Raw genomic sequence first — 23684 nt, forward strand, 5'->3', positions numbered from 1 at the left:
ATTTATTAATGTGCAACGCAGTAACTCGTGAATGAATCACCGAGTCAATGATGAATGGTGTAAATATAAAGCTCACATCGTGTGAATCTGTGATTGTAGGAAAAGTGAGAGAAGAGTTGCTCGATATCTGATTCATTTATAAGACAACTTTCTAGCTGTGACCAAGTCATTTGGGAATGAAATAGACTGAGGGAAAATTACCACCTTACCGAGAAGTGAAACATGAAAACATGTAGAATATTTCAGCCAGATACGAGTTTCAAAATTCTTTGCGCAATGTGCTGGCATCTTTCTTTACCATGTGCTATCGCATATTCATCAGCTAATTTTATATGCCATCGTACTGAGATATATTATTAATGCAGCGCACAAAAGCTACAGCTTATTTACAGTAAGGTTTGAATTGTCTGTAGTTCAAATGAAAATGAATTCCTCACTTTGCAGAAATATGTCATTGCAAAAATTGGCAACTGGGCTGATGATTGTCGTTTCTTATACTTTGCGTGAACTTCATTTTCGGTATTCACCGCTCATGGATTCAACAGACTGGGCTGCTAAGATGGATGTAATGACATATTTTAACATAAACCGAACAATTTTCACAAAATTTATTATCTTTGGCGATTTCTTTTCGTCGCGTAGAAAGATCTTGAGATTTGTTGCATAACGAAATATGAGGAATCAATACATGATAGCTCTATCGTATTTCACACAGTATTAACGAAGGAAGGGCGATGCGAGATAGTCAATCGCTCTTTGAATCTATGATATTTATTATCTAAACAATTCGTTCATCAGCAATTTTAAAATTCTTTAACATTGCGACTTTCTTGAACAGTATAGAAGCTTGGCGTATGCTTGTCTTGCGAAACGCTTCTTACCGAACGGTCTCCCCCCGTGTGTTGGATATTGGATGAATGCGAAAACTTAATGAATTCTTTATCATTTATGTTCTCTGCGATAATTTAGCATTAAATTTGCTTATACTCTCTAGAAAAGGACATATTATGGGGACGAACACTGCGCAGAATCCTGGATGGGAAAGATTAACCTACAGACGCCATTGTCTATTCTTTTCTTCTCCCCTTGTCAACCACAGAAAGAATATGAATGATGAGGCATTGAAAAAGAGCACTTTATCGTAGAGAACACGTGAATACAAAAGTACATGGAATCCGCGCATAATTGTACAGACGCCAGAATATGATATGTCTCTAGTTTTATTGGATTTATACTACACCATGACCAACTTACAGGCCATGGACCCCTCCGCCTGTGAGGTTGGTCTCAGCTCCTGTACGTGAATTCAATTCTATCACCATTATCAATGATTAAAGATCCCATGTTTAGTGGCAAGACTCTGAGCGTCTGGTACGAGGAGGATCACTCACGCCTTCGCAATGTCGGCAGCGGCAATAGCAGGGTCGATGGCATAGAGAGCTTTGAATGGAAGCAGGAAACTCGAGGATGAGGGTAACCAAGATGGCATCTCCGTGATGAAAGATTCTGAACATCTCGCCGGTTGCGAATGGGATCAACCGACATCGACGCCCCCTTCTATTATTCAGCCAACAAGTATCAAGCTATCCGCTGGATGGATACACAGCTTAGGCCTTTCTGAATTATATCATAGCCTCCGCGAGCCTCATAATCATCGTAAATCGTGTAATAGTCATGTGGTATATTTAATCACACAATGGTTGGCAATGACTCACTTGGCCTCAAGGCGGAAAAGAAGACACCACAATGAAATGAAGTTTGTATAGCAGTCAAAATATAAAGGCCCGACCGAGAAATAGTTGAACAGCCCAATTTCCCATTTCTGGCCAATTTGCGACGCTGACAGAAGTTGTAACTAAGGTTTCCCGCTGGCTGTCATTTCCGTTTATTGTCCCTCTCTTCTTCTGCCAATATTTTCATTTCATTTCATCTCATCTTAAATTTTTCACAAACACCATTCGTATTGTTGCATTCATTGCATTTGCAATTATATCCAGTGTTATAAGCCTGCTGCAGTTGGATGGTCTACAAAAGCAGAACCTTATGCTTGCTCTTGGAGGCTAAAAAAATTGCCAAGAGAAAAAAAAAAAAAGTATCCCTGGATCTTTTAAGCCAACCCGCTTCATCTCTCTTTGTGGCGTTATGAGCCTTCCTTTGGGGACTTGCAAATGCTGTGAAAAGCGTGAACTCGCCCTCATTCTGAAATGTGATGAGATACTGCAATGAGCCCTACAATTTTGTAATGGTGCGTAAATGTATGGAGATCCTCTCATTGGATAAGCAAAGCCTGAGCTATTTTTACCTCAGCCTTATTTCTGATGACATAGCCTATATATAAGCATATCTCTCACCACTCTCTGCAGAGCTCCTCTTAAAATATGACATTGGCGATTTGAACGTTTTTTATATCTCACGTCTAGCGAATGTGGCTCAATGCGCCCCATATTGCAAGGATGTTTATTTACGATACGTGCTGCTCTATATACCATTGGCAGGTAGGCTCATTCCAGTTTACCCCACGGCATCTGCTACTTGTGACTGATTTCGGTTTAAAATAGCCGCGTATTTATCCCATATTCATCATAATCAACAACCGTAAGCCTAATTTAATTTTTTTTTTAAAAGATGCTATGGGCTATGGTGTGTTACTTACGTAGCCCTTGGAGGTTGATGACTGAATAGGAAACTGGTGCCTCTCCTCATTAGTTGCATCTGCGCTGTGCGAGTATGACTGCTTTATCAGCACGGCGACGTAAGCCAGGGCCTGCCTGTGACCACAAACCGACGTGGACGAACGAAAGCGCCGCGCACGTGTGACACACACTTTCACAGAGGATTTGGACACGTCGCTAGAAGGGTCAGCAGCTCTTCCATATCAGCAGCTACTCGGGAACCGCGAGCCAGAGCAATGCGCTGCTACCAAAGCTGGACGTGGCTGGCCAGTGGCTGATATGAAGGAGCCTGGCACGCAGGTATCGGTCTTAAGTCAAAAATCCGAGTTGAGAAACCAGATGCTTTTATAAGCTGCCGAGTGCTGGCCTTAGCTAACATTCATTCAATTCAATTGGCTGGTGATTGATAACAGCCCGTTAATCCGGCGATCGGACGTCGGACATCGGCGCAGAGACTATCCGGGCGTTCGGTTCAAGGTGAAAAAAACGTGACTTCGCGCCCCGGATGCGAGCTTTGTAAGCGTGGATTTAGGTCCAGATCGAAACTGGGTCGATGTTCACGTCACGATTCTCAGATAACGTATCTGCATCTCATCAGAGTTGAGTGCAACCGAGAAGAGTCGTTCTGTTTCGGGTTCCAGCGCTTATATAGAAGCCCTGGTGGCTTCTGCCGTGTCTCACCAAGTCGAACTGCCCTGTGACGGGCAGCCAACTGCGCATGTGACTCTCCTTTTTCTCGCCATGTCGACCGATGCCGTGACCCAGGCCGACGCCTCCGCGGCGTCTATGCAGGGCACAGAGCCCCTTGCCTGCGTTTCTTGCAGGGCGAGGAAGCTCAAGTGTGATCGGACGAAACCTGCCTGTACTCGCTGCGTCAAAGTAAACAACGAATGTGTGTATCCCGAGTCACGAAGGAAACCAACCTTTAAGCGGCGGAATGTCAAGGAGCTGGAAGCTCGATTAGGTACTTTATATCTGTCAAAAGCGCGTCATAGTGTGCAGGCTTACTCATTCTTTCATAGCTCAAGTTGAAGAATACCTCAAAGAGGTCAATAGGGGGGGCCATGACGACGGGGCAATTATTCTGGACGAGCCTGACATTACCCTGGGCGACCTTCCGTTTCCTGCTGATAATATTAGCCAGGATGCCAACACCTCTAGCACCGCATCAGATCCGAATTTGTCTTTTGATATACCACACCTTGCTGGCCAAGAGGATGGTACCGGCACCTTTATGAATGGTCAGTTAATGGGGCTAGGCATGTCTGAGACGCTGCCTCCCTTCGAGGTGATCGAGGAATTGTAAGCTGGATATTTCTTCTCCTCACTATCTCTTTTGAGAGGGTAAATGCTAATAGTTGTAGGCACAACGTCTACTTTTCGACGCATTATCATTATCTTCCCATTATTCACTCTGGCCGTTACTACCAGGCATTTTATGGACCACCAACGAGAAAACCACCAATGTGCTTGCAGTACGGAATCTGGGCATACTCTGCCAGCGGACATCCCAAGTACGATCAGTATGCCGAAGCATTCTATAAGAGGGCACGGCAGTACATAGAAGCGGATGAGATGAGAGTGAGTCCACTTTTTCCTCTACTTAGGTGGCCTGTTCTCCTCTAACTCAATATGTCCAGAGCGATGGCGAGCATTTTGTCACAGTAAATCACGCCCAGGCATGGGCTATCATTGCCAGCTATGAGGCTAAAACGATGCTGTTCACGAGAGCATCCATGAGTGCCTCTAGGTATGTTCGACTTGTCCAGATGCTGGGGCTGGATAGGCTTGATAGAGAAGGGGACGACATTCCCCCTACGCTCGGCCCAATTTCCAACTGGACAGAGTTGGAAGAGCGGAGGAGAGTTTTTTGGGGCGCATTTGCAATTGATTCGCATGCAAGCATGGCAACGGGCTGGGCAAACATGATTAAATCTGAAGATGTAAGATCTTATGGACTCGATCGCTTTTGAGGTACAGAATACTGACCTGTTTTAGGTAATGACGCGCCTTCCAGCTTCCGAAGAGGCATTTGTGTCGGGGACTGAAGAGAAAACGGTGTTCTTGGAAGAGGTATTTACGGGAGCGCCTTTCGAGAGCTTTTCTGGAGCCATTGTCATCTGTGAGGTCTTCAAGGTTATCCTGCGACATGTGCACGGGGCGAAACCTTCCGATCACGCCGATGATTTGATAAACGGTTTGTATTGGAAGCGCCATCGCGATCTCGACAATAAGCTATCAAGTCTTTTCATGTTTCTACCCGAGAGATTTCGTCTTCCACAAAGGATTGGGGACCCATCTGCGGTGCATGCAAATTTGAATTTGCATGCTTCCATTATCTGCCTACATCATGCTGCTATTGAGACTGCCGAGAAGTATGGTTTTAATGAGAATATTAAACAGAGCAGTCTATGCAGACTGAGGGCTGCCGCTGAAGAAATCGTCAATATCATCAAAATGACATCGCACCACACCTCATTTTTCGTACGTATTCTCTTTGCCTGATTGACTGTTTAATTTCAAACTAACCGCAGCAAACAGAAAACTCAGCTCTGTGCACTCTCCTTGTATTGTGCTACGACTGTATACGTTTATCTGGCCAAGGATGACCCTGTGGGTGGCGTGACTCCTATCGACGTTTCCAACCTGGAAATTATCATCAACGCAATGGAGGCCATCGGTCGCGTTCACATGGTTACAACTGCCTTTCTACAACAAGCGTGCCTTGATATCGAGCGCAATGGCTTGACGTCAAGTCTCAAACTTCCATCCCTAGCAAAATACCGCGATCTTTTTGGCGGCCCCGCATCCAGCATCCCCCTATTAGCCCGAAGCTCGATTTCGAAGCATACTGAGATGTCGCCGCCGTTGCCTGGAAGGCTACCTCTTGGGATGCCCAAGGGAAACAGGCGACCGACTAATTTAAGAATGAGCAAACCACTTGGCTCTCTAACAGGTGTCATCCCAGACGTACATCACACCACAGACTGCTTCAATGCTATTCTCGGCGCCGTTACCCGAAACGTGGCGCCAAAGCAACCCGCCCCTGTGAGCAATAAGCGGAGGCGTGTAGCCGTAAGCCCGGTGCCAGAGCCGGTTATGACGGCTAACTCTAAGGCATCTGGGACGTCGGCGGCCGGCTACTTCCGCTACAACATCAGTGATCAAGCTTGCGGAACTCTGTGGTCTCAAGGGGAGATGGATATGAATATTCAAGTGGTTGATCCGATTTTTACACTTCCGGACCGTACCACTTCCTCAGAATCATCACCAGCACAACGCGGAGCCGGTACAGAGCCGTTCTCAGGCAGTAGCCATACCTCACCCGGCCTGGGCCTTGGAAATACCCCCGAAGAAAATCGCATAGATCTTCGGCAATTCCAAGGCCGTATCGCAACGCCCATTTGGCAAAGCACGGAAGAAGGGCTTTTTAACCACATTACAGAAACAATTGCTCAATTCTCGGGAGATGGTGATGACCCCTGGGCGATACTCAATGGAGAGAATAATTGGAACGGCGGCACTACAACATCGTGAATGGCGTTTGGGTGCGAGAATTTAACAATCATTACTGGTGCAATACTTTAGAAGCCGATTAGTTACGCGGCTGTGGATAAGGGAACATTTCTCTTTTCTGTGCATAGCGGTTTGGATAGGGCAGTGTACGATACGATACCCCGGGCGTGAGACAGCACGCTACTCTTGTGAAATAGGTTACTTGGGCGTTCAGGATGGAACAGGATCAAAATGGTTGGTCTCATCACCTCTCTTTCTCGAAACAGGAACATTATATACAGAGATCTACCTATAGAATCTATGATGAAAATGCTATATAAAGCGGCTTTTGAAACGCCAAATTGCTGCGATGACCAGACTGCATGTAGATATAAGAGATTGCTCCGGCTGCAGCCAATCGGTGACTAGCCAAGATCCTGAATAGGGAATCTGCGGAGTGACTGGGTTACAGCTTGATGGGATAGTTTAATGTCTCCATTAATATGCCGAAAGACTTCCGAGTGTTGCATGTCTCAACGCCAGGGCAGATGCCGAGAGACTATGCTTAAAGAGCGGTCAGGTGACAAAGCGATCTATAACTGAAGGTGTCCCCACATTGAACTCAGGATAGATTCGTTATTTCCGAGTTTATGGGCTGACTTGGGAAACATAAATACGTTTACCAGAGTCTGCATGCAAGGAATTGGCATTAAATTTGTTCTTATTTCCTTTTTTTTTTTGGTCCTTATTTTTTTTTTCTTTCAAAATTTCTTCCATCCTCACCCCTGGTCCATTGTTGTTGATTCTCCTGGCACAACAGCAGGACAAGGCGGCAAAGATGGTTTCTTATATGGTCGGCCTATTCGCCATCCTTGTCCTCGTCGCAAATCCAATAAGCCAGTATTTCTTTCCGCAAATCTCTCGCACGAAGAATTCGCTGTCTCCAAGACCACAGCTGAATGAATCGCTGTTGGCAATAGATGGCGCGAATGCGAGTGCGCCGAATTGTCCAGCTGACGCGTACGGGGCGCGGATTTTGAGTCGAGAGCCGTTGGTTGTGTATCTGGAAGGGTTTTTGAATGAGCGCGAGAGGCAGCATTTGCTTGAGATTAGGTAAGTCTCGAATCAAAGATATGGGTTTGCTTTTCACTCTTCTTTTTAATTGAGGCCAAATCAATTGTTTGAATGTGAACTCTGGTGAGCGCTAATGGATAATCTTTACATGCACATAGCGAACCTATTTTTGAGCCGTCAACCATCACTGATGACTCTAGCTCTACGCATCGTGACAATACTATCCGAGACTCCGCTGTTGCTCTTTTGCCACGAACAGATATTGTTCGCTGCATTGAGGCTCGTGCAAAGGCTTTCCAAGGCTGGCGACGAGACTTATGGATTGAACGCCTGCGGACGCAGCGATATGTCGCTGGTGGGCATTATAGCCATCACTTTGACTGGAGCCGCAATGCAGATGGGTGGGGTAGAGTGAGCAGCTTCATGGCCTGGATTGATGCTGCAGATGGATTGCAAGGCGGAGGAACAGAATTCCCACTGTTGGAAACGATTACGGAAGGAAACAGGCCGAAGTGGTGTGAGTTAATCGAATGCGAAGATGAAGGCGCTGCGAATGGTGATGGCCAAAGAGACCAGAAGAAGCTTGGTGATGAAGAGGGAGCTGAGGGAAAGGGCACGACATTCAAAGTGGTTCCTGGAAATGCTGTATACTGGGAGAATTTTGCATCTGATGGGAGGGGATATGATGAGACTTGGCATGCTGGTTTGCCCGTGAAGAAAGGAGTCAAAGTCGGATTGAACATTTGGAGTTTTGGACGGATTGAGTAAAAAAAAAAAAAAAAAAAAAATTCGCATTTAAATCGCCTATAGACCATCTGATGAAATGATTATACTGTAGAATGAATAGCCCTTGGGTGGCTAAGTTGGCATTAGCCAAGTCTGGGAGTATCAAGATGTAAGAAAATAAAGCAAATCCGGCCAAGGCTTATGTGGTGTCGCTGCTTATTTCCATACTCTTTCACATTGGCCCACCCATCGGCCCCAGCCCAAGACCTTGCCGTCAATTTCCTTCGCGAGCTGTTCTCGAGTGGGCTTTGAGGCCGCGAGTGTCTCGTCCAACGGTTCACTTAGAGCGATGATGTCAAAGAAATCTGCCAAAATTCAGTTATTAGCGGACTCTGTTTCGTTCTTGTAACGAGAGTAATTAATGCGAGGGAATAGCGAGGCACTCACATCTATGGATGCCATGGTTGAGGAGAGGCCGAGGGGGGATCCAGACCCCGTCGACGCCATAGTAAAAGCCGCCTTTTAGTCGTGTAGACTTTTCACCTTCTGGCTTGAAGTCACTGTTTATAACAGAGAGCTTGTCTTTGGAAATTCCGAGATACATGCTGTTGTAAGTGATAAGAGTAATTGTCAGTTGCTGCATCTACCTCACATGTTTTACCCGTAAAATACCACCCTCGTTTTCGACTTACCCGTGACAAATGGGATTTGGCAGCGGCGCATCGACATCTTCACATATTAACAGCCACTGCTTCACGCCCGGCACTGAATCCCACTCCAACCCGGGTAAACGTCCATCTCCTCCAGCCATGTACTCTGGTGATAGCGTTGCGGGACTTGCGCCGCAGTCGGGAGATGTGATTTGGATGGTGGGCTCTGGGTATGAGGCGAACGGGGGGCCCTTTGTGAACGTTTTGGCGTCGCGGCCTCTGGCGTTGGCGAAGAGCCAGCTTGCCGTGACTTCGACGTATTTAAGCATTTTTAATTTTTGAATGATTGCCTCTAAAATAGAAAGTCTGTGAGAAAAGCAGTACGGATGGTGAAAAGGTGTAAGTTGCCTGAGGGGGTGGAGGAGGATTGATTTGGTTGTAAATGGCGGAGGCGCTGCTTATTGATTAAAATGACATACTCATGATTTAATAAAATAAAGAACCAGTTCGGAGATAACAAGGCCTTTTAATTTCTTGGTTTTTTGAGTAAGGGATCATAGATTTGTTTACGTGCCGACTGCATCCTGCATTTGCTGCGAATCCTGCATTTATTAGTGACGGTTGTCGCAAGTAAGCAGGGATTCGGTGCCGAAGCGGCGAACATGGATTTTGGCCGACATTCGCCAAACATGATCCACACTTTTCTCATGATGCCGAGCTTCGGCTGAGCTACGGCTTGCATTTTGACAGGAGAGCATGGGAATAAAGTTGGACTTGTATATCTTGTAGGGGTGCATGGGCGGATAAGCATATCTGCGGTGTGGGACTTTTCAGCGAATGGCTAATTATATGCAGTGGTGCTAGATGCTGCCCTTTGACTGCGGCTACGATTAAATTTACATGCAGGCTTTAGGCATAGTACTACCACGAAGGATACGATTTAATGAAGATGCTTACCAAAAGAGCTCTCTTATTAATTAACTATGTATATATATGTGAGGTGACATGGAATATAAGAGCTATTCCATTATGTCATGAATTCGTTCATCAGTGTCTGTGATCACCGAATAGACATCTTTCTCTAAACAAGTACAAGGTCACTTTTGCATAACTCTGCAATACGATACCATTAGGTATTGAAGACTATCACATATATTGAACTTATGGCAAACAGATGGCTGCTAAATATTATGTTGTTTTCATGAAGAGATTGTTCATAATACTGGAAATACTGGATAGTTCATAGCGCATATCGTAGTAAAAGGTCTTCGAATGTCCCAAATAGCAATACATTGGTGTATTGGAATATATGAATCGTCTGTTACATATAGAGATGCAAGCTTTTCTTCGTTAAACGAATGCTAAACATAACAAGGAATCGTGTCATATAATGCTGACTTTCAGTTGGCTTCGGCGCGCAGTGGCGTAATAGGGCTTGTTTTGTTAAACATGACATCGGGGTCATATTTGTGTTTCAATATAGCCAGTCGTTGTTGATTGCCACCAAATGGCTTATCAGTAATAAGATCGCCAGCTACATCAATTAGCCATGTTGAGAGATTTAACGAGTCGGTAACACTTACGTTCAACATAGTTGGCATATTCCAACGAGGTCTTGGTATCCCCAGAAAACTCCTTGCTGTCGATAACAGCTTGTCGGCACTTGGCCTGAATCATTCGACCCCAGGCTCTGTTTTCCTCATCCATCAGAGGATCAGTCCATTCCAAGCCGACAATACCGGGTCTATAAGACCCTCGGTTAGAAAACGCCATCGCTTCCAAAGGTACGCTTTGCATTTTGGTTGTGTCATGAATCTCTATGCCCAAAAACGACGCGGACATGTCGGGATTTTTCTCTACTTGCTGTGCATAGTCGTTGTAGAGTTCCTGAACGAACGCGACATCGATGTGGTCCGTAACCGTGACTGCTTTCAAAGCTTTGCGGCGACCATGCGTAGCCATCGGATTCAATAGCGTATTAAGATGGTTATAGGGCATCATCTTTGCGGTGATGGCGACAGGCTGTAAATCGAAGAGAAATTTGAAATATTCCCGTGCCGCAGCTTCATCGCCGTTATAGAATACATTGACCACAACCACCGCAACAGGCATGCCAGGGGGCTTTGCAAAGATGAGGATGCCCGCACCTTTGGGATCTGAATTCTTCATCCTGGTATTAAATCCTTCCACGAGAGGGACTAGCTTATCAGGAGTAAACACCACGCCACCGGCGTAAATTTCATTTGGTTGGTCATATCCTCGAAGGGTGAATTCAACTGCGACACCAAAGTTGTGGCCTGCTCCGCGTATCGCCCAGAATAGATCGGCATTCTCATTTTCTGAGACAGAAAGGATGCGTCCGTCAGCAACGACAACTTTAGCTGCGACGAGATTATCAACAACAGTGCCGTATAAGCCTGAGAGCCAGCCCATGCCGCCACCTAACGTTAAGCCACCAATGCCTGTATGATTCACAGTCCCGCCTACTGTTGCCAGGCCTTTTTCAATTGCGGCATTGTCGACGTCTTCCCAGAGGGCACCGCCTTGAGCAACGATCAATTTCGAGTCTTTGTCAACCTTCACGGCACGCATTCCCGAGAGATCAATGGTGAGCCCGCCTTCGGTGGAGCTGGTTCCTCCCGTGGAATGGCCACCTCCTCTCACGGCAAGATCAAGCTTGTTATCAGATGCGAATTTGACCAGCTTGGATACTTCTTCATATGAAACAGGCACAGAGACAGCACCCTATGGGTGTGAGCAATAATCCAACTATGAGCTTTAATTATCAGGCTCCATTTAATGGTTACATACTGCACGTTTTACAGCGTTATCTGCCCATCGGGCAATTAATCTTTCGTATTCATCGCCATCTGCGGCAGTGAGCAGTCGAGTAGAAGGATCTAGCTGAACGGCGAGCTCCTTTATCTGCTGCGCTGTGATCGGCTGTCTCATTTTTGCTGACAATAGAATAGAGGGCGTCAAGTTTGTTTTGTTTTGTTTTGAGGTTTAGAGATGAAAGAAACATTCAGCCGGATGCTGCAGCTCTTATATACCTGTTGGTTTGGTCTTTAGCGTTGCTTACAGCTATGAGTGAGGCGAAGTCAAAATAGTTGGTCACTAGAAGTGGATCCAACGGGTAGGGCTACTTTGTAGCTTAAAGACTTATAGATGGTTTAAAATGCTCTTTCATATTAAAGAAGAAAAAAAAATAACGTGGGAGAAGCGCTTACTTCTTTTCTTTTCATACTCTACAAGAGTTTTTAGCGATAAAAGTTGATCTGTGGTGAATCGGTTATGAGCTGTCTACCGCATACCCATAGCTTCAAGATAGTCAAACATATTTCCGTGGCTGTATTGAAAGCTGAAGGATCGCATGGCTTAAAGCCACGACGTTTACACTAAGCATAGAGCTTACGTTATATGAAGCTAGCCTTGTCATTTTTGAGATTTGCCAAGGGCAGTGTTTGTGCTATTTTCTCATTCATAACGAAACCTTTCCCTTTTATAGGCTAGTTTAGTAGCTCAAGTGATGAATTCAAAATTTGGAGTATGAGAATTATGATCGGATCGTGCGGAAAGTATACCGCAACACCCGCATGCAAATCAATGCTACTAGTAGGTAGTACTTAACTAATATGCCCCCTAAAGTAGTTTGCTTACATTTTAATGAGAGGTACATCAGAAAGTGTCACGGAATAATTGGGCGGTAATAAGATTCGCTTATTAATTCCTCGTTACTATCGCCTATCGCGCGATTATTTGAATAGTCGGACTAGATTATTGAGATCTCTTAGACTATATTTGTTAACATTGTAAACTTTTCTATGGAGGTATACAGTAGGCTTTGAGGAAGAACCGTTAGCATCCTGATAGTGATCATGAGATGATACGATTTTAGGCTTGGGAAATTGTCATTGGGAGCCGAAAACTATCACTTCAGTTGACGAGTAATACTTAATACCATTACAAAAGAACACATGACGTACGAACAACATTAAAGGAGGGGATATATGCTTGTAGCTGGAGCTGCAGTTTAATCCTCTTAGAGCTTTGGGGCAGCTTGTGGAGCAAGTTGAGCACCTAATGCATATATATGCATAACCAGGTCCATCCTGGTTAGCCCATCCTGACATAGACTTTCGTAAGGAAAGATATTATAATCTAATCCACAAGTATGCAGTTAATAACAACCAATGCTAAAAGAACCCGCTTTATGCCAATGTTCATGTGCTGCCGTAAAGAATGAATAACTTATTCTTCTATATATGCTGAGGGCGTAAAGACTGCAATACTCAGAAGACTTCCTTTAAAAACTAGGGAAATTCACAGCGACTATTTCCACTGCTCATGGAGCCACTAGTAGACTGAAATGTCCATGTCAAACAGCACCCAACCTAACAGGGGGTTTCAACCTGCATAACATTGTTTTCCCACGGCAAGTAGAACATCTTTAGAGACGGTGCAATAGGAGCTAGAAAGAAATATTTGCAACATTAAAGGGTAAAATTGTTCTTCAAATGATGGGGTCGACAAAATGAAGAGATGTAATTGATCAATGGACAAGTTCAATCGGGCTTTGCCGTGAGCGCGGAGAGATGAAAAGATTTGTAGGAGAACAGCTCCAGAACATAGGAGAATAAGGGTAATCTTGTAATTATGAGCGCAACGTGATACACTGCTAAGTATCATTTACATCCACAGACACAGGTATTTTAAGTAAAAGCGGCGCTTCTGACTAGATCTGAAGCTAAGAAGACTCAAGTGCCTCTAACTGTGGACAAGGCTTGCAGCATGTTAGTAGGCGCTAAGGAACAGATAACCATTGTGCTTCTATATAACTATTACCAATTTCTTTTCCAATTGACAATGTAGTTGACAAAGCATACGTAAAATAAATAATTCCACTTCTCTCTAAAGACAAGGTCTTTATTCTTTTTTGTGCTTACCAATACGAGTCATAGATGTTGTGGACCTCTTGATTCGTATACGCTTCGACACCTCATCGATAAGTTGGTTTTATAATTATTCATGCATTTCATGCCAATATCATAGAACATTAAAGGGAGAATAATGATGAGTAAAACGCGAATAAATTCAAGCCGAAGCATATCAGAGAAAGCCAGACTGACGTCACAAATGGATGATGTAGCGGATATTATTCACCTTAAAGAAGCATGTTCAAGTTCTCTATGGAATCGTATTGCGCCCAGAAACAATAAGATAATAAGAAGGAGCTTCTTAAGATCTCCTAGCTACTCGGCTTTCACCACACCGGGGGTACAGGCAATCCGTCTCTGACATAGGTGGAAATTTATTACCTAGGTATCCTACAAGGGCCTAGCTAGGGGGGTAGTATTATGCACTGGGCGGTCTGAACAACATGCCTAAGCTGCATGTAGCATGTAGATATGTATGTGCCTCGTTCCTCGCAAATGCTTGATGTTTACGCCTGATCCCCCTCTCGTTGGTGTCGGGTACCCATGTATAGCATTTTTTTTTTTGTGTGTTTTTGTATGACGCAATCAAGTATAGACTGACATTCAATAGTATTGTTCACGGATCTAGGATATACCAGATCATGGATGGATGACTATGACAGCATGGCAGTATCGCTCAGACTCAATGCGGTAATATGTGTGTGCCTTTCGAAACCTCTTTAGAAACTTGGTGGATCATGTATAGGATCCATTGCCCGATTAGTATAGAATTGGAAGAGACGCTCCCATATTGAAAAACAAGGGAACAAGTGGCGGAACCCTCACCGATCTTTGCGTGCGAGTTCGTATTGACCTGCAGATCTGAACTAGCAGCTATACGCGTGATTGGCAGCGTTCGTATTGCTTTGGGAAGTGTGCCGAATTTGCCGATAGCCGGAAACAGCTCATTACTCGATTTAAGCTCATTTGAAATACCATAGTCGATAGAAACTAACGGGCATATAAATAAAGACGGCGCCCTTTCTGTCAAAATCGCCACTCCAATAATCTCACAACCGTTCATTACAAGCACCTCGAAATTATAAATATAATTCAAAATGAAGACTTCTACTTTGGCCGTAACTGTTTTCGCCAGCCTGGCTGCAGCTGCTTCTCCCTACTGGTACATCACCGAGCTTCAAACTCTTGATACCACTTCCACGACTCTGGAGAGCAGTCTTCAATTTACATTCGAAGATGCAAGCACTTCGTTGACCACGAAATGCTCATATGTCAACTCTCCGGGATCTGGCCGCCCAGTCACCGTGTTGACAGCTACACCATGCGAAAACCCGCAGGTGCAATTTACCTATATCCAAACGAGCGCAAAGACTGGACAGATTGCCATCACTCTTCAGCATCTCAATGCTGCGTAAGTCAGAGTGGTTTTAACTTCAACCATGCATTTATAGAGCTAACACTGCATGTGAACAAAAGTGGCAATCTCCAAGGAGAACAGCACGGAACCGGCATCGCCGACCTCGCTTGCCACGCAGATGAGGCCCAAAGTGGGACAGCCTGCTATGCCCAGAATACTGAGATTATTCCTGGGCCTGAGACTGGCGCTTAAAGTCGATGTTGACTTTGCAACGGTTCCTTCTATGTATTCGGGAGCATAGCGGCAAATAGTATCGGGGCAAAACTGCGATTATTTGTGAAGATTTGGTTACTTATTCAAGCTCCTACTCTATTTTTGCTACGTAATATTTATGTATTTCTAGGATCACAGTAGTCCTCTAGTGAAACGATGGTACTATGGCTTATATCGCTGATCTCGGGTCTTGAAGTTAACTTATGGTGATGGGTCGATAGGGGTTGGTGAGATCAATGTACATAGCGAGATAGCAAATGGACAGCATAACTCTAGATTTCCCAGCTCTTAGTTATATTCAATCAGAAGACGTTGAACAGCAAACATAACTCGATCTAGCAAATTACTTGAATTAAGCTGTGCCTTGCATTCACTACTGAAGATAATCATTTCAGGGAGTCGAAGTGTAAAGAAGTGCTGTCATATATGCTAGTGCGCGCTATATTTTGTTCAAGCACTCCTCAAAATGCATATTCTTCAAATAATGTTTCCTTGGCAGTCTGACTCAATATCTTTCGTATTCTGTTCGATTGTGATGCAGCATTGGCACGCACGCTGACCAGTGATGATGATGAACAAGCAAAATATATCACGTTGGAACAAAAGGTTCACTATATTGTACCGCTTCTTTGCCACAAGAGCAATCCAGGATTCACTCGCTCTTTTGACTTGAAGAACGGTACCTTAAATGTACTCCAAACACAGATGTATCTAGGAAATTAATATGTGTGTATGTGACAGCTGAAAGCCGCAACAGCTCCAGAGACGAGGGCTAGAATTCTCCTGGGAGTACAAAAAAAGCATACTTAAAAGGGTGATTTAAAAGATATCGCCAGGTACCTTTCTACTATAAACGAGAGAGCTATAGATACTCCTAATCATATGAGCTAGGGAATAGGAACTCGGAAATTCTTGCCCAATCCACTATTTAAGTTATTGCTCCGTATTACTACCAAAAAAGCCGAGACTTGACACGTGGGGCGTAATCTTGGGCTTGCTGATAGCTAACCAGCCGCCATCCTGTAATAAAGCTAGACTAAAAAGCAGGCTCGCTGTATGCGCTTTGTCTTGGCTTAGGTACTATAGGCAAAGTTTGTAGTACTATCTCTCATACAACTTCATGAATAATGAAGATATTAACACCTGAGAAGAACTAAGTATAAGGTCTGGTATACTGTATGAGATAAGAAAAGTTCAAAGCGACTGGCACTTTGTATTATAATTCATTTTAATAAACACTTATTAATTTTCATTTACAATGTCTATACTCAAAGCTAGTTACTACCTATTGTGTCACAGTCGCCTATATATCATGCTACAGCACCGTTCTAATTGCTTTTACCATTTTCCCTCACCACCCTAATTACATCGTTGTTATTGCATAAAAAAGCGTTCTAAACACATGTCGTTTGATCACCATATCCGTATTTGTTTGGCTCACAATTCATCCTTCTTTAGATGACTCTTTTGCTTAACCTTCTCGCCACTTACACTGCGCAAGCGGTACGCTTTAGCAGCATGTCTAGGCACATGCACGTCAAAGCGACCGCCAGACTTGATGAGGCCAACGCGCTCGCCAAACAACCGCGGATCTTCGCGTTTCAAGCCCTCGGCATAAGACGTCTCCGTTGAGTTGTACCAGTTCAAGTTCTGTAACTTCTGCTTTCTTGCAGAAGCACTGTCGGCGTCAAGGACAGCTTGAGCGTCCTCATTGCTCATAGCAGCACCAGTCTTGCCCCATAGATCATAAACAGCCCAATCATTCTTGTTCTGAGGAGCAGTACCGCCAACTCCATTCGTAAGGAAGATTTCCTCAAGCGTGGCGCCCATATCAAGAGCCTCGTCAGCGACGTTGAGGAAGATGAGGATCTGATCTCCATTTGCTAGAGGACCGCTCCAGATATGAGTCTCGCCGACACCCCACTCGTCCTTGGGAACATTAAAGTTGCGCCTAACACGCTGAACGGCGCGGCCACGGGGATCTTGGTTGATAGCAATCATGGCTGGGTTGGTGACAATTGAAAGGTCAGAGCCTGACCACTTACGAAGATCGGTTCCAAGAAGGAGCGGTGCTTTCAGGGCAGCCCACATGGTGAAGTGAGCTTTGTACTGTTCATTGAAGTTAGCTTTCCATACCTAGATATGTCTTGATTCTCCAAGGAGATAAAAATCTTACCTCTTCCTCAGTCATACCACCATGACCGACCTCAAGCATATCGAGATCATTCCATCCACCAGGAAGGCCACGATCGATATAGGGAACGACTCGGTTGATGATGGCAAGAACCGAGCAGTGAGTGCCAGGAGCAATACAAGCCGGGTTAGCAGGATCATTGCAAGAGCATAGATCATCTGGTCGGGCAAAAGAGTCATAGATGTCCCCAAAAATGCGCCAAGAGTTGCCAATAGATGCAGCCCACTATGATATTTTAACACGTTAGTTTCAATGGATGTTAAGAACTAAATCGACATGATGAGACTTACACTATAGGAATAATCTTCACCCCAGTTGCAAAGACTGTAGAAAATATTCTTTCCTGTGGCTTTGAGGGCCTCCGCCATGGCGTTAAAGCGCTGGAATGAAATGAGAGGTGTGCCGAAGCGACCCATGTGGTAGCAGTTATCATATTTGAGATAATCGACACCCCAATCCGCAAAACTTTGAGCGTCATCCATTTCATGGTCCAAAGAACCAGCTGTATGGTATTAGATATTTTCTCAGACTTTTTTTTGTGCTGGCACATTTGGAAGTGAAGGTCCCTTACCATATCGTGCGCATGTCAATTCGCCAGCGCTCGAATACATGCCGAACAAGAAGCCTTGGGCATGCAAATCATCTGCAACGGCTGCCATTCCACGAGGGAACTTCTTCTTGTCTACAACCAGTTTACCTTTGCTATCACGACCATCGGACCAGCAGTCGTCTAGGACCACATATCCATATCCCAAGTCTTGAAGACCATATTCTGAGATGAGCTTCGCATGATCAAGCAGCAAGTGCTCAGAAACATCGCAGCCGAAGGAATTCCAGTTATTCTGTCGTGGGAATTAGTTATTTCTCAACAAATACTTGACGCTCCGTAGACGTAGAGAAAAGCTTACCCATCCCATCTGCGGGGTTCTAGCTAGACCATTGTCAATTGCTTCTACGACAGCCACAGAGGCGGCGACGACCAGCGCACTTTTGGACAACATCTTAGACCTGTAAAACTAACAGGCGTTTGGGTAAAATGAATGGATGATCAAAGTTCCAATTTACTTATTGAACTGTTACTTTTATAGATATATCCCATATAAATATAGAGCCTTCAGCTATCTTGGACGGCTTCAGGCTCACCCCACCAAGTCCCATCTATAGTTGCTCCCCACGATTAACGGAATCATACTTCCAATATGCGGGGTCCTACCTGGGTATCCCCATCTATTTGTCCGACCCCACGACGTTTTCCGACTTCTCTACTCAATAGCTAGCAGGAAAATTCGACGAGAATGGTCACGAGGAGCTAGCGGCTGATTACCCAGCGTCTGGAGAATTGCTCGGGAGATTGAAGGGCTCCACACGGATAAGAGATCCGAGTCAGCGGAAAAGCTGGCCGAAGCTCGTAGCCTTAGTGGAACACAACGCCGAGGATTCTGGACATGGTTAGTCGTGCGATTGAGTTCACATTTGCCATGGGGGGAAATTTGGCACATTGTTTTCAATTGCGGGGACGAGGAACTTGAAACAGGGTTCTGTGTAGATGAAGAAATGGTTTCAAAGTCCCTTGGGTCAATGGCAACAGTGTCAAACGAGGAGAAGAAAGACATGCATGAGTATTGTTTGTTGTTGCTCAAGGTTTTGGAATCAAAAACGGAATATAATGGGAATAGAACTACTATTTTGGCTTCAGTCCTATATTGTATACTGTTCCTGTAGGTTCTGAGCCTACCTCAGAAAGTTTTGACATGTTATTTGAGCGTTACTGTGTTCAATCGCTTCCTTGACAGCAAATTTGAGGCAGTCAACCATTTATTAACTATCGGTCCATAATTAGCAATATTCATATAGAGTAGTAATAGTCCCTGAGATGTCCCACTGTTCTGGTACATTCCAGGTATTTTTTTGGCGAGGGTTTCATATCCAGTTCTCTTCTATTTTACGTGAAGAGAAAACAGGATACGCGCCTCGTAGTATGACCAAGCTCCACCGTAATACAGCTGTTAATTGGGAGATTGCTATCCACTGGCACTTTTAAATCGGGAACTTAGGCACATGGACATGCAGGAACGGGAAATGATCTCGGAATCAGGTAACCGTAGTACATGCATTCTTATCTCTAAGCTTGTGGTGTGTAAGTTTATGCAGTTCATGATTGGTCGGGAAAGTAGATGCGAAAAGGAAGCTGACGCATAATATTAAAGCAGTGCATCATTTCTTGAAACGGAAAGAGATATACGTATGGGTTGTTAGATGGACTGATCATTAGTGATACTCGAAATAATATAGATTTAAGCTGTCATCTATATAAGTAGTAGACAGTACCATTTGCCAAGGTTAGATTAGGGTTAGGGATGATTTGAACGTGGAACCATCTCAAAGAAGAGCTGGCATTAAAGTGAAATGATACTAGGCCCCCGAAACACTTGCATGTCATGCTCAGGATCCTTGAATATAGAGGAAGCTCCTAAAGAACTAGATATACTACCAGTTGCATACTAGGATATCATCTCCAGCAAACTTCTATTCCGGCACTTTCACATCTAACTCCCAGAACTTTCATCATCTGAATAAAAGTATATTTGTATACAATAGATCTAGAAGGCGTTCTAGTTTGAGTGGATTGTAGTAGGCCCATGGCCGCAATCTCCCTCCTTGGTGAGATCGACCTTTTTTTTTAGTAGTATTTCGTATTACTGTAGCCATTTATTTGATTTTAATCTTAATACTATTTCATTCCGTGTTCTATCGACATATATAGCACAGGCAACATCGTATTATCTCAAGCTAATAAAGCCAAGCTCATCCTTGGAGCCTAACCGAAACACCTGTTAGAATGCAGCAGCACAATAGCACCATCTATCGAAACCAAGCACTTCTATATCTAAGCCAATATCTGCAGTGTCCGATTACCATTCCCTGATTTCGCCATCCGGGCCCCTGAAAGAGGGCGACTCCCATGGTACGCAATCCTTAGACAACTTTCGGATTACCTCTTCGTCTACCTCAATTCCCAAACCAGGGCCTTGAAGAACCTTTATGTAGCCGTCATTAACTTTCCAGACTTCAGGGTTCTTTATGTACGTTTCGATATCCTGCCCTGTGTTGTTATAATGGATTCCAATGCTCATCTCCTGGATGGAGAAGTTGGAAGACACTGCATCAACCTGTACATTTGCGGCCAAGGCAATTGGCCCTAACGGACAATGTGGCGCTAGGGCAACATCGTATGTTTCGGCCATTGATGCAATCCGTCTCAGCTCAGAAATGCCTCCAACGTGGCAGATGTCAGGCTGTAAAACGTCCACGCACCCTGCTTCCAAGTACGGACGAACGTCCCATCGGCTGTAGAGACGCTCGCCAAGGGCAATCGGGCAGCTAGTGAGCTGAGCCAACTCTTTAATTCCACCAATATTCTCAGGCAGTAGCGGCTCTTCAATGAAGAGAGGTCGATGCGGCTGGAGCAGAGCGGCCAGTTGCTTTGCCATTGGTTTGTGAACACGACCGTGAAAATCAACTGCGGCATCCATTCCTAGGCCTTTGACGACTTTGACCCTTTGCACTACATCATCAAGCACTGATGGCGAATCCAGCCAGCAAACATCCGCGGTTCCGTTCATTTTGACTGCGTGAAACCCTTGCTCTTTGCGAGCTATTCTGTTTGAGGTTATCAGCCTGGACCGAGCATTTACAAGGAGTGAATAAAATTTCCAGCTTACGCTTGTTGTTCTACCTCATCTGGGCGGTCGCCTCCGATCCAAGCATATACCTTGAGCTTATGTCTCACTTTACCGCCAAGAAGTTCATATATAGGGACGCCAAGTTTTCTGCCTAGAAGCCAGTCAGTATTACCGTCGCCATGCATATAAATTTCGTTTTTTTTTTTTTTTTAAAAAAAAAAGGACCAAAAAAAAAAATACACAGCAGGTTATTTAATGATTAAATCACCTTTTAAATCCCATAACGCAATATCAATTCCAGAGAGCGCACTCATAAAAACTGGCCCGCCTCGATAAAACCCAGTGCGCCACGCCATTTGCCAAATGTGCTCGATCTCGCTGTATTTGGTAAGCACATTTCGTATTTTATCCAGGTGCCGGATCTGGTAAACCTACTCAGCGTCATGTCCTTTGAACTTCTCAAACCACGAATCTAAACATCCTTCAACTGCCTGTGTATGCCCCTCTAGAGATGCTTCACCCCAGCCAACGTTTCCAGCTTCATCGGTTACTTTTACGAACAGCCACCGAGGCGGGACGCGAAAATACTCCATAGATTTGATCCTCGTCATTGTGAAATTTGCTGTAATTTTGAACTAAATAATGCAGCCTTTCATACCAATGGTGGTGAGGTAAGATGACAATTTGTTGCTCGTATGATTTGGAAGTACAACAATACTTGTATAAACGTATAGTACCCACGGCGAGAAACCAAGGAGAAACATAAAAGAGAATGCCGCCGCGGAGCTCCACCATTTCAGCACGGCTTACTTCTTTGAGAGCAAAAACGCCTCCCCGCTGAGTGGAACACAGCCCCCCACCACTCCACAGCGCACGGAAAAGCAGAGAGGGGGGATGAGGATCAGGTGGGGATGATGTCTATGATCCGGGAGAATGCAGCCCGAGTACCATGGGCCGATGATGCCCCGGTAGGAGAGTTATTTGAAGTGGGAAGACGCTGTTGATGATGAAATGAGGGACAATTTGATGACTTGAAATATCTGGGCTCTCCTTGACAAAGGCGGCAATTTGGTATTTACTGTGATCATATAGGAGAATCTCACATATCCCAGCAAGCAAAGATGGTCTCACAGACGGCACCGCCGCCGGGGGTCTTTGTCCCCGTCCCTACTTTCTTCAAGCCTGCTGCTGATTCGAATGAGCTCGCGGAACCTAGAGTCGATATCGAAACCCAGGTGGCTCACAGCGTATTTCTCGCCAAAGCCGGTATCACTGGACTGACCATCCTCGGATCAACGGGCGAGGCCATCCATCTCTCCCGGAAGGAAAGATCCGACCTCGTTGCCGGTGTGCGGGCCGGGCTTAAAGATGCTGGCTTTGACAATTACCCGATAATGGCTGGGGTACTTACAAACGGCATTTCTGAAACCCTCGACTGGTTGGAAGACTACGCAGCGGCCGGAGCTCAGTGGGGTTTGGTCCTGGCGCCTGGCTATTTCGGAAAGGCTGTAAACCAAAGCAACCTTATCGAATGGTTTACGGCGGTCGCCGATCGAAGCCCATTGCCAATTCTAATGTGAGTTCTAAGTCTCGTAATTATCACGTGGGCACAAGGATCTAACAGATGATCAGATACAACTATCCGGGAGTTACAAATGGGCTTATCGCGGAGCCGGATACATACAGAGCGTTAGCTAAGCATCCAAAAATCGTCGGATGCAAAATGTATGTGCTGCCTTCAATGTCGTTTTCCGTTCCATTTCCGAGGACTTTCTCTAACTTGCGATATGATCAGGTCGCATGGAGATGTTTCTTACCATGTCCAAGTATCCCTTGACCCTCAAATCGACCACAACAATTTTCGTGTATATAGCGGCTTTGGGCAACAGCTGGGGCCGATCGTTTTGTTTGGTGCCGCTGGTGTGATCGACGGGTTGGCAGCATTCTATCCTAAGACTGTGGTCAGACTTATGAAGCTTGCGAACCAGGGATCTTTCCAGGAAGATGTTTTACAAGAGATTAGAAAACTGCAGTTCGCTGTTAGTCGCGCTGAGGAGTTTATTGTTAGGTCTGGAATCATTGGCATTCGAGAAGGCATTATTCGAAAAACTGGCCTGGGAGCATTCGAGGGAGGTAGACTACCCCTGAAAGGCAGGCTACCTGAGGAAAATTGGACCTCGTTGCATCAGCTGTACTTATCAGATATCGAACAGATAGAGGCTACGTTGTAAAATTAGAACCTTTGATAGAAAATCGAGCCAGTTATTACAGCTATTGGTACGATATTTTCCTATGGTATTAAATAGCAAGATTATGGTCCTGGCACAGTGAGGGGGGTAGATCAACTTACTGTCACTTCTGAAGAGATCTATTAGCTACCTATGTAAGTTTACTATCATTACTTATCTAATCCGGCGGTCTAGCGTTGGTGTCGTAGATAGGTGGAGACAATTCTACATATGACTCTGAGATCTCATCAGGATACATTTTTACAATATACGTTAGCGTAGTAATGGCTTTGACTGTTCTTTAGACCTGTTGTATCATATCCATGACTTTGAACGACATTTAAATAGCCAGTGTTCCTAAAAATTAGTACTGTACTGTATACTATAAGGTTTTG

At 44.8% G+C, this 23684-nt stretch overlaps 9 protein-coding genes across 10 annotated transcripts; 5 read left to right on the forward strand and 4 right to left on the reverse strand.

Annotated features, from left to right (window-relative positions):
* Positions 1-1241: 1241 nt before the first annotated feature.
* Positions 1242-1471, forward strand: TrAFT101_010347 (uncharacterized protein; the record flags this gene model as incomplete). Its single annotated transcript, XM_066128931.1, has 2 exons — positions 1242-1296; positions 1338-1471. 2 exons carry the CDS (start codon positions 1242-1244, stop codon positions 1469-1471), a joined length of 189 nt encoding a protein of 62 aa, XP_065985057.1.
* Positions 1472-2561: 1090 nt separating this feature from the next.
* Positions 2562-6655, forward strand: TrAFT101_010348 (uncharacterized protein). Its single transcript, XM_066128932.1, has 7 exons — positions 2562-2595; positions 2683-3636; positions 3695-3974; positions 4037-4253; positions 4313-4615; positions 4671-5156; positions 5214-6655. Exons 2-7 carry the CDS (start codon positions 3414-3416, stop codon positions 6207-6209), a joined length of 2505 nt encoding a protein of 834 aa, XP_065985058.1. The 5' UTR covers positions 2562-2595; positions 2683-3413; the 3' UTR covers positions 6210-6655.
* Positions 6656-7005: 350 nt separating this feature from the next.
* TrAFT101_010349 (uncharacterized protein) lies at positions 7006-8060 on the forward strand (the record flags this gene model as incomplete). The annotated part of the gene is made up of 3 exons (XM_066128933.1): positions 7006-7280; positions 7400-7970; positions 8052-8060. The coding sequence occupies 3 exons, from the start codon at positions 7006-7008 to the stop codon at positions 8058-8060; spliced, it is 855 nt and encodes a 284-aa protein (XP_065985059.1).
* On the reverse strand, positions 8043-9190 carry TrAFT101_010350 (uncharacterized protein). 2 transcript variants are annotated; one of them, XM_024902805.2, is made up of 4 exons: positions 9097-9190; positions 8660-8969; positions 8415-8572; positions 8043-8332 (listed from the first exon to the last, which is right to left on the reverse strand). In XM_024902805.2, exons 1-4 carry the CDS (start codon positions 9098-9100, stop codon positions 8184-8186), a joined length of 621 nt encoding a protein of 206 aa, XP_024756142.2. In that variant the 5' UTR covers positions 9101-9190; the 3' UTR covers positions 8043-8183. The 2 variants fall into 2 exon arrangements, with proteins under 2 accessions (XP_024756142.2, XP_065985060.1); XM_066128934.1 differs by having other exon boundaries at positions 8660-9190.
* Positions 9191-9793: 603 nt separating this feature from the next.
* Positions 9794-11591, reverse strand: TrAFT101_010351 (uncharacterized protein). Its single transcript, XM_024910782.2, has 3 exons — positions 11429-11591; positions 10201-11362; positions 9794-10151 (listed from the first exon to the last, which is right to left on the reverse strand). The coding sequence occupies exons 1-3, from the start codon at positions 11567-11569 to the stop codon at positions 10018-10020; spliced, it is 1437 nt and encodes a 478-aa protein (XP_024756143.1). The 5' UTR covers positions 11570-11591; the 3' UTR covers positions 9794-10017.
* Positions 11592-14651: 3060 nt separating this feature from the next.
* On the forward strand, positions 14652-15163 carry TrAFT101_010352 (uncharacterized protein; the record flags this gene model as incomplete). The annotated part of the gene is made up of 2 exons (XM_024910268.1): positions 14652-14965; positions 15031-15163. 2 exons carry the CDS (start codon positions 14652-14654, stop codon positions 15161-15163), a joined length of 447 nt encoding a protein of 148 aa, XP_024756144.1.
* Positions 15164-16446: 1283 nt separating this feature from the next.
* TrAFT101_010353 (uncharacterized protein) lies at positions 16447-18379 on the reverse strand (the record flags this gene model as incomplete). The annotated part of the gene is made up of 5 exons (XM_024902806.2): positions 16447-17293; positions 17361-17603; positions 17669-17880; positions 17950-18220; positions 18287-18379. The coding sequence occupies 5 exons, from the start codon at positions 18377-18379 to the stop codon at positions 16622-16624; spliced, it is 1491 nt and encodes a 496-aa protein (XP_024756145.1). The 3' UTR covers positions 16447-16621.
* A 1704-nt stretch (positions 18380-20083) lies between these two features.
* On the reverse strand, positions 20084-21782 carry TrAFT101_010354 (uncharacterized protein). Its single transcript, XM_024901223.2, has 4 exons — positions 21497-21782; positions 21330-21439; positions 21101-21212; positions 20084-21038 (listed from the first exon to the last, which is right to left on the reverse strand). Exons 1-4 carry the CDS (start codon positions 21670-21672, stop codon positions 20291-20293), a joined length of 1146 nt encoding a protein of 381 aa, XP_024756146.1. The 5' UTR covers positions 21673-21782; the 3' UTR covers positions 20084-20290.
* A 161-nt stretch (positions 21783-21943) lies between these two features.
* On the forward strand, positions 21944-23319 carry TrAFT101_010355 (uncharacterized protein). Its single transcript, XM_024908899.2, has 3 exons — positions 21944-22637; positions 22694-22786; positions 22857-23319. The coding sequence occupies exons 1-3, from the start codon at positions 22183-22185 to the stop codon at positions 23290-23292; spliced, it is 984 nt and encodes a 327-aa protein (XP_024756147.1). The 5' UTR covers positions 21944-22182; the 3' UTR covers positions 23293-23319.
* Positions 23320-23684: the final 365 nt, after the last annotated feature.

Source organism: Trichoderma asperellum, chromosome 6 (assembly GCF_020647865.1).
Source record: "Trichoderma asperellum chromosome 6, complete sequence".
Taxonomy (NCBI): domain Eukaryota; kingdom Fungi; phylum Ascomycota; class Sordariomycetes; order Hypocreales; family Hypocreaceae; genus Trichoderma; species Trichoderma asperellum.

Excerpts from the sequence above, each read along its gene's own strand:
- TrAFT101_010355 (XM_024908899.2), top strand. The coding sequence starts at position 22,183 with ATGGTCTCACAGACGGCACCGCCGCCGGGGGTCTTTGTCCCCGTCCCT. Across the intron at positions 22,638-22,693 it reads AGCCCATTGCCAATTCTAAT|ATACAACTATCCGGGAGTTA; the intron begins GTGAGTTCTAAG and ends ACAGATGATCAG. Across the intron at positions 22,787-22,856 it reads AAAATCGTCGGATGCAAAAT|GTCGCATGGAGATGTTTCTT; the intron begins GTATGTGCTGCC and ends CGATATGATCAG.
- TrAFT101_010350 (XM_024902805.2), bottom strand. Across the intron at positions 8,573-8,659 it reads CCAAATCCCATTTGTCACGG|CATGTATCTCGGAATTTCCA; the intron begins GTAAGTCGAAAA and ends CACTTACAACAG. Across the intron at positions 8,333-8,414 it reads CAACCATGGCATCCATAGAT|ATTTCTTTGACATCATCGCT; the intron begins GTGAGTGCCTCG and ends GAATTTTGGCAG.
- TrAFT101_010354 (XM_024901223.2), bottom strand. The coding sequence starts at position 21,672 with ATGACGAGGATCAAATCTATGGAGTATTTTCGCGTCCCGCCTCGGTGG. Across the intron at positions 21,440-21,496 it reads TTCAAAGGACATGACGCTGA|CGAGATCGAGCACATTTGGC; the intron begins GTAGGTTTACCA and ends TACCAAATACAG. Across the intron at positions 21,213-21,329 it reads TGCGTTATGGGATTTAAAAG|GCAGAAAACTTGGCGTCCCT; the intron begins GTGATTTAATCA and ends ACTGGCTTCTAG.
- TrAFT101_010351 (XM_024910782.2), bottom strand. The coding sequence starts at position 11,569 with ATGAGACAGCCGATCACAGCGCAGCAGATAAAGGAGCTCGCCGTTCAG. Across the intron at positions 11,363-11,428 it reads ATAACGCTGTAAAACGTGCA|GGTGCTGTCTCTGTGCCTGT; the intron begins GTATGTAACCAT and ends TCACACCCATAG. Across the intron at positions 10,152-10,200 it reads ATATGCCAACTATGTTGAAC|CTGGCGATCTTATTACTGAT; the intron begins GTAAGTGTTACC and ends TAATTGATGTAG.
- TrAFT101_010348 (XM_066128932.1), top strand. The coding sequence starts at position 3,414 with ATGTCGACCGATGCCGTGACCCAGGCCGACGCCTCCGCGGCGTCTATG. Across the intron at positions 3,637-3,694 it reads GGAGCTGGAAGCTCGATTAG|CTCAAGTTGAAGAATACCTC; the intron begins GTACTTTATATC and ends ATTCTTTCATAG. Across the intron at positions 5,157-5,213 it reads CGCACCACACCTCATTTTTC|AAAACTCAGCTCTGTGCACT; the intron begins GTACGTATTCTC and ends CGCAGCAAACAG.